Source organism: Protobothrops mucrosquamatus, unplaced genomic scaffold, assembly GCF_001527695.2.
Source record: "Protobothrops mucrosquamatus isolate PMUCROS unplaced genomic scaffold, P.Mucros_1.0 scaffold1238, whole genome shotgun sequence".
Lineage (NCBI taxonomy): Eukaryota > Metazoa > Chordata > Lepidosauria > Squamata > Viperidae > Protobothrops > Protobothrops mucrosquamatus.
Genome location: NW_015387445.1, coordinates 110,313 through 128,990, shown reverse-complemented (window position 1 = coordinate 128,990; position 18,678 = coordinate 110,313). Strand labels below are relative to the sequence as shown.

The 18,678-nt window shown below is 41.0% G+C and overlaps 1 protein-coding gene across 1 annotated transcript in view; it reads left to right on the top strand.

The window, feature by feature from the left end:
- SYT12 (synaptotagmin 12) overlaps positions 1–18,678 on the top strand; it is a 29,018-nt gene that overhangs the window by 7,296 nt on the left and 3,044 nt on the right. Inside the window, exons 4-6 of the mRNA XM_015821056.1 lie at positions 15,030–15,245; positions 16,557–16,677; positions 17,908–18,041. Of these exons, the coding sequence (XP_015676542.1) occupies positions 15,030–15,245; positions 16,557–16,677; positions 17,908–18,041 (471 nt within the window). The remainder of the gene's footprint in view (positions 1–15,029; positions 15,246–16,556; positions 16,678–17,907; positions 18,042–18,678) is intronic.

The following is an 18,678-nucleotide window of genomic DNA, read 5'->3' as shown; positions in this document are numbered from 1 at the left end:
AAATAAATAAATAAATAAACTCCCTGCTTAAGCAGGAAACCCTATACCATTTCAGACAAATGGTTGTCCAATCCCTTCTTAAAAACTTCCAGTGTTGGGGCAATCACAACTTCTGGAGGCAAGTTGTTCAAGTGTGAGGTCTCATTCTCACCTAACAATGATATGTCCTATGATAACTACCACAGCCAGGACTACTGAAAGTGCCATCAGTAAATGTTGCAGCCTAATGACTGCATTGCTTAGTGATGGAAATTCCGATCCCAATTAGGATTGTTAAATGACGACCACCTGTAATCCCAAATTTGGTCTCCTGTTTTAGTAGCATCAGAATGTCTTCACTGTTGGCAGTAAATCTTATCTGTTTACTAATCTGAAACAGAATCAAATGTGTTGTAGCCAAAGGCTCAGATGTGAATGGTTGCATAGCCTTTTCTCAATCTGACTCTCCCCAACTGCATTGGGATTACAACATAATGAAAGTTAAACTACTTGGGAATTCCAGGAGTTGCCAGAGCACTTTTGTAGAGGACCAAGTCCTTTTCTGCTGTTTTTCCACCTATGGAAAATGATTTCTAAAGGAGTCACTCCACGTTACATGTGGTCAGTGCAAGTTCAAATGGCTCAGGCTTGATTTTGATTAATTTGATGTTACTTTATTCAATAAACTTTTGTTTGTTTTTTTGATTGTAAATGCTTTGCATAATTTGTTTTTTTTTTAAAATTAATATATAATTATAACTGGTATAATGAGCTATGATTATTTTGCTATCCCATATTAAAGTTAGTTTTTAATATTGGCTCCCCGTAACTGCTTCAAAGCTCTATGGTGGCGTATAGAATCATAGACTACAAATGCATTGAAACAGACAGGAAAATGAGGATTATACATGTTCACTGAGGAGTTTCATTCCTAAATAAAACAGATAATATTAAGCAAATACGTTCATGGTTTTCTCACAACACTTGGCCGATGCAGTTTCATTGAATTCTCAGTTTTTTACTTGGAAAGATCAAGTTTTTCCCCATGAACTAATTTTCCCAAAATTATTAAAAGAACTAAAAGTTACGGCCCCTTCACACACACACACACACACACACACACACAGAGAGAGAGAGAGAGAGAGAGAGAGAGAGAGAGAGAGAGAGAGAGAGAGAGAGAACCAATGATTTATTTTTTTTCATGTATTGTCATAGTTCAAGAGATTATAAAAGCCATATAACATGCTACATTTGCTAACTAGGCTGGTACTGCTAGTTGTAGAGTGTCTCAGAGTCATCAACTGATACAGCAGATAAAATGATCTGAAGTTCAGCTGGCCAATTTTTCTTTTACCCAGTTCCTTGGCAGAATCCATTCTCTTGGGTATTGATCCAACCTGTTGGTTTCAGTGACATTCAGATGTTAGAGAGATACATTACATTCAAGCAATCCTTGAAACCAGAGGCAAAGAGGAATAATTTGGGGATGTCTGGTATAAAATGGAATCATTCCACTTTGATCTTCGTTTGGATCTAGATCAGGGGTGTCAAACTGCCGGCCCACGGGCCGGTTTCATCACACCAAAGCTCTGCCCACCCCATTGACGGCAGTGCAAAAAGAGTCGCGATACGTTGTGACACGTTACGTGATGTGGCGAATTTGACACCCGTGATCTAGATCCCCACAAAGTTCTGGTCCCACTTAGGGATCCGCTGCTTTAGGGCACAAGAATGGGGCTATGAACAAAAAATGCTTTTCAAGAACATGAAGGAATACAGTAAATGGAAAATGTCCTCTCCAGGTGGCTTATATTAATCTGCAAAAGTTACTGCAGCCTTTTTTTATCTATTCTGCCATGCCTGGCATTGATTGTTCTTTTCATGTTAATACTGTAACTGTTTACTTCATAGTCACTGTGCTTTTTAGAGGAGACTGCAATGTGATCCAGAACAATACCAGAATTCCCTGCAGGGATAAGATATCTGGGGAGTTTCCATTAGAAGCTGTGATTGCCAGGCCTCAGCATATGATTGAAACAACTGATAATCAGAGACCTTTTTACATTCCTTGTTGTCTACCTACCATTTCATCATTCTGTGCAATCAGCATTTGGTTTTGAACCTAAAGAAGTGATTAAATTTCAGTGATTGAATTTTGGGTCTTCAAATATGAGTCCATTTAATAATCAGGTGATCAAAACCAGCCCACCCAACTCTCAATATTGTCACAAGATAGGACAAGACTGTTTTTAATAGGATTTTGGCCAAAGGGTTCTTTTTGTTTTGGTTGGCAAACTCTAGCACTTCTTCCTATACTAGGCTGGCTGTTAGTGTTTAGCTTGCTGCATTAAACAGGGTTTATTTTTTGCCTGATATATCTCATTTAACATAGTGCTTCACTTAATAAGAGTGTTTTATTCTGTTTTCGTCTACAGTCTTTTCTAATCCAGAGTTTAAAGGACCATTGCTTTTAAAGCCCTGAACTGATTTGATTAAATTTGGCAAGTTCCTTTCCATTCTATTTTGCCTGCCAATTTTGTCAGAATCTGCTTAGAAGTAAATAAAAAATACAGCCTTTTGTGTTTATTTGGAGCTAGGTAGTAAGTTGATAATGCTGTTTTTTTAGGTAATAATTTTGTAAATGTAAAAACAATCAGGTGGAACAAGTTTGACCAAGAATACATCAGACTTTTGTAACATTCTAGATTAGAATTCTTTAGTCTTTTCACATTTCTACTTCAAAATTCATGTTAAAACTGAATTATTGTAACAATTTTCAACCAGGTCTGTTGAGGCATAAGAAATGATATTGTGACTTACAAAGTAGATGCTTCAGTAGTTCCAAAACATAGACTAAATAGAGTTTCCCCAAATATAAATGTCAAGAAACTCAGATTGACAGTAGAAATGGATCTCACCACTTTCCTTTTCCTGGCTGACTTGGGGTACATGCATATTGTTCCAAGTAATTATATGTAGGGGGGGGGCTATGATATTCAGAGCTTCATTTAAAAAAATCTAATGTTCTCCAGCATTCAGGTATTCTCTGGGCCAGCATGGTAGGAACCCTACAGCCACTTATAAATCCTTGGTTACAGATCTCATTTACTTCATTTTATTTCATTTACCATGGTTTACCAATGGCTGAAAGTGCACCCCACTATTTGGTGCAGCTCATTGATTAACTACAGTATTGACTTTTTCTGGCTACCACTACATTGTTGCTAACAAGCCTAAATGAAACCATGGCTTCTGTGTTTCTCTTCATTCTTTCACTGAGTGGAAGTCCCTGGCAGACTGCATGCAAAACTTTAAAAAAAGCCATTATCAGGAAGAAACCAGATGGGGGTTTTGGATTAATTTATGACAAGCAGTAATAAATAGCAGTAGCAGTAGCACTTAGACCTATACACCGCTTCACAGTGCTTTACAGCCCTTTCTAAGAAGTTAACAAGCATATTGCCCCCAACAATCTGGGTCCTCATTTTACCGACTTCTGAAGGATGGAAGGCTGAGTCAACTTTGAGCCGCTGAGAATTGAACTACCGAACTGCTGGCAGCCAGGAGTAAGTAGCCTGCAGTACTGCATTCTAACAACTGCACCACCACAGCTCTTATCCTAGCAAATGTGTTAAGTGAATACACCAAATGACAGATAATCAGTTAATCATTTATGATAGCTTTTACCATGTTAAGCTAAATAAATATGTGAAGCAGGTTCCCATATGTATAGCCACTGTAATGCATAAGCACTAATTTATGACTTAGCAGAGTGATGTAGATTTTTCTGAATCAGGAATTACCCTTGGCCTTTATCTACATGGAGCTACGAGATGCACATGCCTGTCTCTTAAAAGCCATGTTAGATTTCATTGTAATATGCAGATTGTTCCCATGAAAATTAGAAAATTGATAGGTGGACTCCTCAACAACATTGGGAAATGAAACATCGGCTTTTTATATGTTCTATTTCTTCTATCCCTATCTTAATTGATTCTTCAGGAAAGGGTTTTCTTCTGAGCGGCAGGATAATGACACATATTGATTGTGAATCTAAGCCTTCTCTTTGTCCTCAGCTGAATAATGAGATTCCTTTAAACAAACACCTTTGCAGTGGCTTTTTTCTCCTGCTGCCTCACCTTCTCTAGGCTGCATTGCTGTCGTTACATGTCTGCTTCACTAGCAGTGTGGCTGACTGATTGAGGACACTGTAAGAAAAATGTTTCTAGGGCATCAGTCTTTAACTTTCTGAGATTAGGACCTGTAGTATTTTTCACCCAGACTTTACCCGTAACTCAGGTATTCTTCACCTTGAGTCTGAAGAGACACTTGTGCATTTGGCCCGAATGCCTGCAGGAAAAATATTTGGCTATTCTCAAGACTCGGACTTAATATTAGAGGGTTCAGGGTGGAAACCAATGCCCACACCGCTGCATGTGCGATAGCTTCATCGTGGCCCACATTCATGCTCAATCTTATCAAAGTGATGTTGGCATGACAGGAATACAGAGCGCACCGGGGAGGGTACATTTGGGAACCAGCTTCTTAAATAATTTATCTAGTTAGATTGCCACTGCTGAGAGGCTATTTATGTCCAAATAGCAGAGAGTTCCAAAGTTAAAAACCAAAACTCCAATGTAAGAAGAAGCAAATAGTAGGGTTGACAACATCTGAGCCAGCTCTTATGAATCAGTGCTGATCTGCAGCACTTAGTAGCTAGTGGTGCCACCGTGTTGTAAAAATTCTTTTTCATAATATCATTTCTGCAATGGGTTGGCTGTTAAAGACATAATAATATAGGCTATGTTGTGGTTCTGATTATTTTACACTTTTACCCTTTTCATGAATTTGATATAAGAACATAGGAATACATGTAACAGTGTTAGATTAGCTGAATGTCATCTTAGACCAGAACATGACCAGGCAGATGCCTTTTGGCCAGCAGGAAATGGGGCGAGTTAGTTTAGATACAGAAAAATCCAGATTTTGATCAATATACTGTATTGCAAAACGTTATTTCCCATTTGCTTCTAGTTGCAGGCGGTGACCCTGATATTTTATTGTTTTATTTGGCCTTTGCAACAAACAAATAAACTTAGTTCCAGATGAATGGGTAAACAACTGAAAATAACTCTTTGAATTGAAGAAAAATTCAGGCTTAACTAGGGAGCGGGTGTCATTGAACACAGTAAGACATAACCTAAACTAAACTAAACAGGCACAGGAAAATGCTGGTATCAGTTCATTGAGCAAGAAGCCAGACGTTCCTGAAAGCTACCTGAAAAAGTCTGATTTTGCCATAGAAACTTGCTGTTCTCAAAACAAATCTCATTTTCTGCACATTCATGTCATGTTCAGTTGAACAAGTGGACATAAAATCTTGTTAAAAGTATTCAGCAGAAGAGAAGGCCCTTTAGGGTAAGAAAAGAGACTTAACAGTCTCTGATGACTAAGTCTTTTCAATCATTAGTATGTGCTATAGCAGATGCTTTGCTTTGATGAGATTTACAAAGTCAGTTCTGCAGACCATTCTATAATCCCAGTTATTTGCATCTTACACAATTGCAACTAAATTGAAATTTAAAATTTCAGCTTTAAAATTTCCCCTTACACAATATCCATTTTGATTTATTAAAAAAGCAAAAATTTAGTCCATCTTTGCCCCGCCCCCACTTTTTCCTCACTATTTCCTTACTCCCAAGTTTCCAATGCTGCTCATTTTATAGTGAGCAATTTCCAACGTTAAAGAACATATTTTAAACTGATTGGTGCACACACCATCTGGGTTCAGATTGGAATGGTTTAGTACTAGGGAATTCTGGGAGTTGAAGTCCATACATGTTAAAGTTACTGTTCTGTTCTGTGTGTTGGTAAGGCATTGAGACGAGGCAGGAGTAATAACAGTTGTTACTTTATTAAAGCTTCAACAGAACCTCAACAGAACAACACACAAGATGGCGCAGATCTCTTTTATACCCTTTTGCAGGGACAGCGTCAGCCAATAAATGCAATGTATTTTCCCGCTTTGCACGTGCGCAATAGGCTGAAGACAGCCTGTCTGGCCCGGGCAGACCACGTGGTCTGCCCGGGTCTCTCTGCAGCTTCCTGCACCTGCTCTGTCAATCACAGGCCCAGGACATAACAGTTACCAAGTTTGAAAAACAAGGTTTTAGACATCTATGGATATTCTCAACCATCCAGGTCATGGTGTCCCAAAGGTGCTTTTTCCAAAAGGCAGCTGGACTTTCTGGTTTTTTTATTTCTTTGATAACATTTTGTTTCTCGTTCAAGAAGCTTCTCCAGTTCTAACTGATTAGTGGGGAAGTCTTGAGATCTTTTCAAGGGAGCTTTTTATTATATCATCAACAAACATGGAAACTAGATTGGTGCTGATACTAATTTTTGCTAATCACCCAAGACAATATAACTTACTGCAAAAAAGGATAGGAGATAGGGAACCTTTTTGCCCCTGGAACAATGTTAAATCAGAGTTCCCAGCATTTTTAGCCCATCCAATAGAAAAGATTCTACGGTAGCAGCAGTAATTTGGGTATTTGGCAAGCTTCCTATTTCTCATGTGTGTACAATTCATATATAAGTACAGTTCCTCCTGGAAATTGGCTTTGTGAAGGAGGGTTCCCCCCCCAAAAAATAAGTTCTTTACTAAATAATGGGATTGAAGGTTCCGAAAGCCCATAAAATACAAAGTGATTTGATAAATAAGTCATAGTTGCTTTAGTTACCAGAAAAGTTTCTATATTTATGTTCTACACTAACCTATTCCTGTGTTCATAATTCACTGCCATTACTTACTGTCTCCTCAGTCTCCTCTGACTACTAATAAAGACTCATTAGCTGCTATTATTTAAAACACTGGACTTTTAAGAAAATAAGGCACATTTGTAGATCATTCCCCAACTAAAGACAATCCAATATTATGCAAACATTACACCTCTTCATTATTGGTAAAGGTCCTAAGCACATCCTATTTATAGTATGCTATGGCAGCCTCTCTGATAAAGAACACATCCTCAGATAATAACAGTCTAACTTTGGAATTCACTTTGCTTGTCTGTCTACATTTCTAGTTGAGTCATTATACTTCTGGTCTTGTAAACCAATTAAAAATGTTTATCGGTTCTTGGCCACTTTTGTGCTTCATGAATTCTACTCTGTCTTTCCATGTCAGTATTAATTCAACATAGCAAAGTCTTATACTTGTATTGGTGCTTGCTAAGGTAGCCAAGTTAATCCAAATTGGCAAACTAAATTGCAATTGTGGCTGCAGACTCTCTTTGCTGTCATTGACATTTTGGTTTGTATTCCACCTTTCTGAATTGAGGACACTCAAGAAAGTTAAATTCCCCAAGCCAGGAGAAAAAAAACACCTGACCTGACCTACTGGCATATTGGTCCCATCTCTGTAACATCACTCCACTTTACTGCACATCTCTTCAGCAAGTCTGTGTCCTTATTTAATGGCGACCTGCAGAAGAGGATGAAGTTTATCACTAGGAAGTGCAAATATACTTTTTAGGTCTCCAGTTTAGACTTTGGCCTCTTCTACTCATCTGCTGGCTAGGCCCCTCTTACAATTTTCTGTACTTTTATACAGCAGTATGAATAGTTGGGGGGGGGCTGCTCCTTGGATCTTTGGTTGAAAACTAAGAGAGAAGAGGGTTCATCCATCTGGCCAGGAGCGGGATGCTCCATTCGGAACCACCCCTGCTTTCTCTTAGTTGAATTTCCCTTTACAGGAAGGAAAACAATTAGTGTGGGATGTGTGGCAAAGCTAACCTTCACTCTGAAGGTAGGGTAGAAGTGAGGCTGTAACTGTTGTCTGCATTTCTGACCGGAGGAGGGAAACCCCAGGAGCTTGAAGGCATGATAAGGTGGGAATTCCCATACCCCACACTTGCAGTAGAAATGCTAATGACTGCCCTTGCGTCTTTTCATTTAGAGAGAGAACTGATCCAAGTGTTATAGGGTCAGCTTCCTAAGCTATAAATAAGACCCACAGCAGTATGGGTGCGGAGGCATTTTGTGTTTGTATTGAAAGAAAGACACCTTCTGCTACCCTTGAATTCCAGAATATTCAGTTGTTGACCTATGAGGCTGTTCCCTCTTCTTCTTCTTCTTCTTCCCATAGGCACAGTGCTTCGTCAGCTACTTTCCAAGAGTATTTTTTTTTAATGATAAAAGGTTATTCTAGTGTACTCTACCTGAGATAAAGTTAAACTGAATGTAGTGGGGTTAATTTCTGAATAAAAGGGCAAAGTGCTTTACTCTCTTTGATGGGATTTTGGTAGACAACTTACTAAAGTTAGACTTTGAAGGTTCCTCTGTGAAACTGTGCTATGAATAACCATGTTACAGAGCCCTGGTGGCACAGTGGTTAGAATGCAGTATTGCAGGCTAATTCTGCCCAAAGCCAGGAGTTCGATCCTGATCCAGCTTAAGGTTGACACAGCCTATCATCCTTCCGAGGTCAGTAAAATGAGGACCCAGATTGTTGGGGAAAATATGCTGACTCTGTAAACTGCTTAGATAGAACTGTAAAGCACTGTGAAGCGGTATATAAGTCTAAGTGCTAGTGCTATTGCTACAGTTCCTGGTCCAGTCTCTTTGTTTGTTCCTGTCTACATTATGGTAAAATATCAAATCAGAAGGTTTTAAGAGCTAGAGTGGTTATTACAGATGGTTTGATTCCATCTGGATTAATTATTGTGATACACTCAGGAAAAAGCATTGTGCAGTACCACAAGGGTGAGATCTAATTGAATGCCTTGGTATCTGTGTGCCATCACATTTCCTGGCACCCTGCATATCTTAATTCCACACCACATTGGTTCTGTCACTTTGCATACTTCTGGTTGTGCATCCAAGGCCCCTGCTGCAGTGCGGCTCTCTTTGACAGCTTCCAGAAGACATGAAATTTGGGGAATCTGTCAAGGACTTCAGAGGAGATAGAAGCCATTTGATTTTTAGCACATTTATGTTTCACCACAGCTGAGAAATGCTCCCATTGATCCAGAGAGAAAAGAGTCAGTTCCTGCTGGGTTATATAATGCAATCCTTTGACAGTTTACACATACCTTGGTTGCTGGGGAAACAAAAAGTTTAAAGTTCCTGAATGAAGGATGTGTGTTTGAGAGTCCAGAAATGAATAACGTTTTGAAAGAATTTAGTCACTTCAGTGGGGAAATCCTCAGATTATCTGATAAATTGAAACATTCACTTGCATTGTGTCTTATTTAATCTACTTACAGTAGATTGGCATAGAGTCCCATGTTTCCCCAAGGATCATATTTTGCAGACCACAAATCACCCTATTCCTGAACTGCATTTTTGACAAATGGGCCACAGTATTCCCACTGAACCAGGAAATTCTTGGCTAAAACTCCATATGGCAATAGTTCTTCCCTGTAATGCACAATAGAAGTTTTCTAATATGAATGTGTGTAAATCACTGAATTTATTGTGGAATGTCTAGGAATCCAAGTGTGACAGTGGATAGAATGAATAGGCAGGTAGAGAGATTATTACCATTCTCATCACATGCTATTGAGAAATTATGCCCATTTAATCTTTGCTTCACAGTAAACATTCGCTGGGTTCCGTGGGCTAATTCTGTATTTTCTAAGCACCAAGCTATTGTCAAGCAGCTGGAGACACTAGAGGAAACAGAAGGGAAGCAGTGTAATCTTGTATCACACAGTACACTGGGCCCTAGAGTCTTCAATAGACAAATGCTCCATTTGAGCATCATATAGGAGAGGCAGATGCAAGGAGTTTGAGGGTTATTAACAAACTCAGTGGCAAAGATCTATTCTACAGGGTGGTGTATGGGAGAGAGAGAGAGAGAGAGAGAGAGAGAGAGAGAGAGAGAGAGAGAGAGAGAGTTAATTGCAGCTGCTGAAGGAGATGGTGAAAGGATTTGTGGGGCAGGAAGTCATCTTGTGAATGGACCTTGTTTACTGTACTTTCTTACAAAGATAAAAAGATCTACCTCCTCAGCCGAACACTGCAGACTTAATCGTTCTGCTGAGAAACCTCCCACACACCCAGGCCTGGGGAGGGAGAGGACCAGCCAGGGGAGCAGGAGGAAGGTTCATTTTGCCCATGCGGTTTCAGGCACAGGCCAAAAGAAGCACCTCATTTTAATCTAAATTCCCTTACTTAGAGTGTTGTGACTGATGTTAATTGCAGCAAATAAATAGAAATGAAGTCTTCCTATCTTTCAGATGAGAGTAAAAGAGAGCTGCCTCTTTGTCTAAGAGGTGCTTACAGTTTCTAATAATAGGTGGTTCTGATTTTGTTGAAATTTATTGTGTTCTATTTGTAACATTTAGTCCCATCTTTTCTCCCAAGTAGCTCTAATTCCATTCAGGACTCTCCATCTTTTATTCAGCCCATGTTCCCTACAAGGGCAGATAACACCTAGTGGATTTCATGCTGACACAGGGTGTTGAACCTGGGTCTCCACAGTCAAGCATTAATTGCTATTCCAGGCAGTTCCTGAGCTAGGATCCAGGAATGTAGCAGAAAGTTCCCCATCCGTGTATACAGGCCCTTTTCCTTAGAGTAGGAGAAGCTAAATAAGAAGGATACCTCTGCAATATGCCCTGACTTTTTTTGAGAAACAGCAGCGGGGCCCTCTGGGGCTAGCGAAATACCAATGACTGCACTTGCTCATTTATATTTAATATGTCCCTGTTGTATTATGCCTGACATTTTCCTCCTCTGTAGTTAATACAAAGATTGAAGATGATTTAATTTGGGGAAATAATGCAGAGAGGAACTACTCATCACTGGTCCTTTTTCCTTGTGTAAAAAAAAAAAAGATACCTGGAGAGATTAGGTTCTCCTGCTTGAGCAGGGGGCTGGACTAGAAAACCTACAAGGTTCCTTCCAGCTTCTGTTCTGTTCTGTTCTGTTCTGTTCTATTCTATGGGTCATCCCTAAAAAATAAGATTGTTAAGATTGAGCGAGTCCAAAGACGGGCAACAAAAATGGTGCAAGTTCTGAGAGACAAAACGTATCAGGAAAGATTGAAGGAACCGAACATGTATAGCTTGGAGGACTTTGAAGGGAAAGGGGGAACATGACTGAAACCTTAAATATTAAGAGTGTGAATATAAGATTCTCGAAGGAACTATTTTCAATATTAAGCAAAAATCAAGAAAATGGGGACATGACCACAATAACAATAGCACTTAGACTTATATACCGTTTCACAGTGCTTTATAGCCCTCTCTAAGCTGTTTACAGACTCAGCATATTGCCCTAATAATCAGGGTCCTCATTTTACCAACCTCAGAAGGATGGAAGACTGAGTCAACCTTGAGCCAGTCAGGATCGAACTGCAGTCAGCCGGCAGTCAGCAGAATTAGCCTGCAATACTGCATTCTGACCACTGCACCAACATGGTTCAAACTGACAGGAGGGATGTTCAAAAGTAATGTTAGAAAATATTACTTCACAGAAAGAATATTGGAAGCTTGGAACCAATTTCCTGCAGCGACAGTGAATCAAAATCCTCAAACGGCAGACTTGATGGACCACTAGGTCTTTTTCTGCTGTGAGTTTTCTATATGTTTCTATTTCAAAAGAGACTCAAGCATTTTTGAAATCTAGAACTGTGAACATTTCAAAGTGGCTGAGACAAACGTACCTCCCTAATTCAGTGAACTGTAAGATGGAGGAGGAGGAGGAGGTATGGCATAGGCAGGCTATACTCAGCTTTAACCTGATTTAACTTTCCTGCAAAGATAATAATAATAATAATAATAATAATAATAATAATAATAATAATAATAATAATAATAATAATAATAATAATAATAATAATAATAATAATAATAATAATAAAAAAGTTGGAAGGGACCTTGGAGGTCATCGAGTCCAACCCCCTGCCCAGGCAGGAAACCCTATACCATTTCAGACAAACAGCTGTCCAGTCTCTTCTTAAAAACTTCCAGTGTTGGAGCATTCACCACCATTCAGTTGTTTACCTGATCTGGTCTACTTAGCAGGGTTGTCAAGAGGGAAGGGAAGAGCTCCATTTTTAGGTAACAGACCCTCAATTACTTAGAACCCTGATACCGATCACACCTGTGCATGTGTACACAACAATTTCTTCTTGCTATTTTTAAATTGTGCAAAGCCAGGCTGTATGACAAGTGTCATATCTACATAGGCTCTTCCAGGTTATATCAGGAGAGATCCTAGGGGGCTATCCTTGAAGGAAATTAATCTTATGAACTGCTCCAGACTGTTGACTGCATTATGACAGCTTTAATGACCTTTTGTGTAGTATTTCCCTGAAGATAATGTTGGGCTGTGCGTCCTCTAGCCACTCACTGATATAAAATTTTTAATTTGGGGAGCTATTACTGCTTAAATAACGGAATCATGACTGATTTAAGGCAAACAGTTTGGAAAGGGAGTGTAAGGAAAATGCTATAACTGGCAAAAAGTACACAGCACATTATTTACAGAGGAAACATAGACAGGAGTCAGTGCTGTGGATTATGCACAATGCCTAAGCCAAAAGTAGGGAATTTTCTCTAACCCTCTGACCCAGGACTGGAAAATGCTTCTGGATTAATAGAAAGGGGTGGTGCTGGCAACAGGTAGCGGCTATAAACCAAGATCTGTCAGTATGGGGCCAGATGTCAGAGAAGCAGCAAGCAGTTACAAAAGTAATTAGCATGGATCACAATACCTAAGTAGGGTTTCCAGCAGATGGAAACAGAGACATAGACCCCAGAGGAAAATGACTGAAGGTCTTTTCTTGCTTAAATTCTGAGGTTCATCCTATAATGCGGGGTAACATGTAAAGTAGAGCCAACAATATCATCCAAATACTGCAATCTGAATAGACAAAACACAATAAGAGCCATTGTGATGTGGTAGATAGAACAGACTAAGGAAATGTGGTTCAGGTCACAAAACTCACCTCTTCATCTTAGCCAAGCTTTCAGCTTCTCTGGATAATTACAGGGGCAAAATAGGAACAAGGAAGAACACAATGGCCATCTTTAGGAGAATCGGAGTATTAGGCTTTGACATGTGCTAGCAAGATTGTGTATCATCATCATCATCATCATTATTAACCTCCATCCTCCAAGTGACAACAATCAAACCATTTGTTGGGCTCCATATCACCCTGGGGTCCCAGGTCTGTCGGCAAACCCATGTCTTCAGAGCTTTTCAAAGGAGTTTCAAGGTGGGGGCCAATCTTATCTTTGCAGGGATGATGTCCCCTGGGGTGAGCCACCATGGGGAAGACCCTTTTTCTACGTTACACTGGATGGACCGCCTTACCCTGCCTCCCTGATCTGGTGGTTGAATAGATATAATTGGGAAAAGATGGTCCTTCAAATAACCTGGCCTCAAGCCGTTTGAAAGCCTTGCAACAGTAAATCCCCACTGAACCTTTTCCAATCCAGGACCTTAGCATTTCTGAGAGCTGAGGTTTCTGTCTTTTGCTGGCCTCTAGCAACTGCGATCTCTGTAGCATTCACATTGCTACATATGTTATATGTAGCTGTGTATAGATCTTTCGTTTTACCCCACTTCAGGAGTCCTGATTCAGTGTCTTCTGCCTTGTTTTCTCTTTAAGCACTCCTTGGGACTTTTCGCAGGCCGTGCTGTATTTGAAGAGCAGTCGAAATTTGCTGTTGCTGCAAAATGGACTGTGATTTCCCTCTCTCCCCTCATTCTGCAATAGCATGTTTCTCATTAGATCAGGATTTAACTGTCCTATAGAGCAGGGTCTCCAACCCCTAGTCTGTGGACCAGTACCGGGTCACAGCATGCCAGCAACCAGTCCGCACAAACAAGCAAAGCCCCATCTGCGGGATGCAGGCAGCACCCAAAACCAGACCCCCTCCAGTCCACCGAAAAACCTTTCTCCAAGGAACCGGTCCCTGGTGCCCAAAATAGGGACCTCTGCTATAGAGCAATTTGCAGTGCACTGTGGAAAACTTGCAATTTAGAATCAGGGGATCCTTACACTGTTCAGATTTGTTGACTTGTTTTAATAATTGTATCATTGCTCTTCGTTGGGATAAGGAACAGTCCCTGCAAAATAATGGCTAATCTCTCGTGTCTCTATAGATTTCTGCCAGTGCCATTTGTGACTTTTGTTATTAAAGGTCTCTTTGGGGGATTCTTCAGGTCAGGGAAGAAGAAGCAAAATAAGAGAAAACATCCTTTACATATTGTCAGTTATGGTTTTGGGTAGCTCAAATTTATTTAGGTTTTCTGATCTATTAAGTGGCTACTAATAATATTCGTGGTGACTCAGTGGTTCGAATGCAGTACTGCAGGCTACTTCTGCTGACTGCCAGCTGGCTGTAATTCGGCAGTTCAAATCTCACCGGCTCAAGGTTAACTCAGCCTTCCATCCTTCTGAGGTTGATAAAATGAGGACCCAGATTGCTGGAGGCCATAGGCTGACGCTGCAAATTGCTTAGAGAGTGCTATAAAGCATTGTGAAGTGGTATAAAAGTCTAAACCAGTGGTTCTCAACCTGTGGGTCGGGACCCCATTTGGGGTCGATCGACCATTTCACGGGGGTCACCAAGCAAGGCTGTCCGCCATTTTTTTCCCCCTTTTCTGGCGGGTGCCTTACCTCCCTTGGGCTGGGCCAGCTGGTGGTCGGCCTGCTCCGTCTCTGCCGCTTGCCAGCTACGCCTCGGCCGGCGCAGGGGGCGGAACCACGCATGCGTGGCGCTCCCGGGCAGGAAAAGTCCTTGACTTACGACCGGTTGGGTAGTCCTCAACTTACGACCGGTTTAGTCCTCGACTTACAACCGGTTTAGTCCTCGACTTACGACCGGTTTAGTCCTCAACTTACGACCGGTTGGGGTCGCGGCATTAAAAAGGTTGAGAACCACTGGTCTAAACGCTATTGCTATTGCTACTATAAACTATAATCTTCTCTTTAAAAAGAGTGACAGCTTCATCTCCCTTGCCAGGGATGGCTTTTTTAACTTGAATATTTTTAAACCTCTTCTACTGCATCCTCTTTCTCTATACAGATCCAAAGAAGTGCTTACTCCGTCTTCTTTGATGAGAAGTTTTCCATTCCCTTGGATCCTTCTATGTTGGAGGAAAACAGCTTGAGATTCTCTGTTTTTGGCATTGATGAGGATGAGAGAAATATCAGTACTGGTGTGGCTGAGCTGAAGTTGTCCGATTTGGGTATCTTTGTCCGGCCTTTCAACGCCTGGCTTTATCTGCAGGACATGAATAAGGTTCATCCTATTACTGCACACAGATTTGGAGTCCAGAAAGTTAGGCCTATCACTTGCTGGTTTTGTTACTATTGTACTGTCATGAAAGGGAAAAGGCCCTTGCAAGATTTTCCTATCTCAGGAGCCAAAATAACTTGGCTGTATCTCAATATGCCATGCCTTCCTTCAGGCAAGAATCTCCGAGCCTCCAGTTCTGTCATTATTGCTCTCTAAAATGAGTCAGTGGTCCCAAGAGCAATGGAGGAAAATCTCCGTGCTGTTAGTCAGACAAAAGCTATCCTTCTCACTTGTGACCTCCTTGGTTGAGGCTGTAGTTGCAGGAGGACTGGGCAAAATAGATTTCTAAGGACTAAATGAAACTAAAGTATTTAGGGGAGCTTCTTCAGCCTCTTGGTAATGCTCCACAATCTTCCCAGGTTGATGGCCCAGAGGGGGGGGGAGAAAGAGGAGATGGTTTAGTGCAGTGGTGGCGAACCTATGGCACGGGTGCCAGAGGTGGCACTCAAAGCCCTCTCTGTGGGCACGTGCGCCATCGCCCCAGTCCTAGGCCTTCAGCTGGGTTTTATAAAACCTTTTTGCTTTAGGCCTCCGCCGCCATGTGCAAAATAAAAAAAAGGTTCAATCAATCAATTTCAACTTCTCGTGGGGAAAGAAAAGTCCTACCCAGTCTGCCGTTACCACCGAAGCCACGCCCACCCAATGGGTCACACCCACCCGACACCCGACGATGCATAAGTGGGTTTTGGGTTGCAGTTTGGGCACTCGGTCTCTAAAAGGTTCGCCATCACTGGGTTAGTGGGAGGGGAAGCCATGTGTGTGTGTGTACGCATGCAGGAGCATCCATTGTTCACGCAAGTGGGGTCGAGAGCACCCATGAGGCTTGCACAAATGAGGCCCCAAATGCTTGTGCAAGTGGGGCCATGAGCCCCCGTGACACTCGCGTGAGTGAGGCCACGAGCCTCTGTGATACTCACGCGAGTGAGGCCACAAGCCCCAGTGACGCTCGCACAAGAGCCCCCATGCACCCATGACGTGCGAGTGGGCTATGCATACCCACCAGCCAGCCACTCACACGGTCCGGTTACGAATAGACCATGAACCGATAATAGGCCATGGCCCACAGGATGGGGACCCCTGCTCTAGGTTATCCGAATACCAAACTTCAGTTTTTAGGGCACCTTTCCTAGTGGCATTCTAATGTATTCCCCTTGCTCGCACTCGGGAGAGAAGAAAATAGATTATGCCATTAGTTCCTATGCAAGGCTTGTAGAATATTGAATGATGAATGTTCCCCATCCTTTTTATTTATAGGCAACTGATTCGGTGGGTGAAATCCTGCTGTGTCTTAGCTATTTACCCACAGCAGAGCGATTGACTGTAGTTGTGGTTAAAGCCAAGAATCTTGTGTGGACTAATGGAAAAATGACTGCAGGTCAGTAGGATCCCTTTTGTCCCTTCGTCCACCCCCTTCCCCAGTGCTGGATAAATTATAAACATGATGCCACAGCATTCAGTGAATGGGTCAGCAATGGTTGAGAGTGCAATCTTGTTCTCTTGCAAGTTGAGTAGAAGAGTTGGAATAATAATGTACCGCGATCTATTTTATCATATTTTCTTTAAGGATTAATTTAGTTCTGCTACAAATCCAGGGAGAGGAAAAAGTGATATACATACTAATGTCTGTAATGTATTCTCTATATTATAGAAGTATTGATCAGTGTAAAACTATGATAAGCTCTACTAAATTGTTATGTCACAAAATCCTTAGGATGAGTGGAAGAATTCTGATTTCTGTATGCTGGTAGCAAATGACTTTATTTCTAAATGCAGTGAATAATCCACATTTTCTACCCAGATTCTGAGACTGAAATTCATTCCAACCACTCAGTAAAAGCTTTGAAAAGTAGAAAGGGTGGAGTGTAGTGATCCCTGTGCCCCAGTTCTCTAAAGCAGGTTTGTAGGGCCAAAGGGAAACAAACACAGTGGCTGAAAATCTCATTCCTCCCACATCGGTCATCAGGTAGAATAAAATAATAATAATAATCTCCCCTCTCCGTGACCTTAACTTTTAACATTTGCTAAATCTAAATTATAGATAATTGATTTTTCCAATCATATAAGATTCAAGGCAGAAAATATGGAGAGGGATTGGTTGAGGGATGGAGACACTCGCAATGTGTTGCCAAGTTTCTATGATCTTTTCCAGAAAGTGATCATAGTAGGACAGCCATTGTATATTTTGGAATGTCTCTCTAAACATCAACTTACTTAAATAGCTGTTAGCAGAAATTGAAAATCTATAGGAGGTTACTGTCTTTGAAGAAATTAGGAAATGATCGGTTAATTTCCCATTTTAATTCATTGGATTTCTCCTGGTTCTGATCAGCAAGTGTGTTTGTAGAAGTTAACCTATTCTACCCTGAAGAGTCTGATTATAATGCTTTACAATCAGAATATGATGTGATTTTTTTTTTTTGGTCATGTGGCAGCATATTTTCTATTCATCCTTGATCTCCAGAATAATAATAATAAAAAACCAGAGGTGGTACACAGTAGCAGAAATTGCAGCCACTGAAGCTATGACAGAGTTTCAAAGATAAAATAAGCATGGTGCAAAAACCATTTCTTTGGAATATGGATCATCTCCTTATTCTTCCTTCAGATCCTTTTGTCAAAGTGTATTTGCTGCAAGATGGGAGGAAGATCAGCAAGAAAAAAACGGCAGTAAAGAGAGATGAGACAAATCCAGTGTTTAATGAGGCCATGATTTTTTCAGTGCCAGCAATTGTCCTGCAGGTAAGAGCTCTCTGGTTCAAATGATGTGCCCGGTGCCCTCCAATGAACCCCCACCACCACTACCCTGCTATGGGCACAGGCAATAAAACATGTACACTGCAGCAACATGCTGGTGGTTTTGGCATCCATCTCTAGCCCAAGCATTCCTGAGACATTAGGTGCTATCGTGCAAGTGGTGTTGAAGGACACATATTCTGTTCAGGCCCTGATCTATAACTTTACTAGAGTCTAGTTGGATTAATATTTAGTGGTTCACATTTGCATGTGATACTACAGATGAGCTGGTCCTGAATCATTCCAGTCAGGATTGTCAGCAGTGACTCAAGTAGTTGTTTTTTCCACAACCCTACTGTTTGAGATGCTTTCAGTTAGAGATGCCAGGGATTGAATCTGGGATCTTGTACACACTCTAATGTGCTCAGCTAGGCAGCTGTGCATTTTCTCATTTCAGCTTACGCTGAGTCAGGTGAATGGTGTATGATCATAAGTTAACTTCTGGCATGTCGATATATAACTATTTTACATGTAAGCATATCCTGCTAGACTTACATCAGTCACCGACTGCTTAAACAGAACCATTGTCATTGGCCTCTGAACGTGGAATAGTGACTCCCCCTGTGTGTCCTTCAGAGTTTGA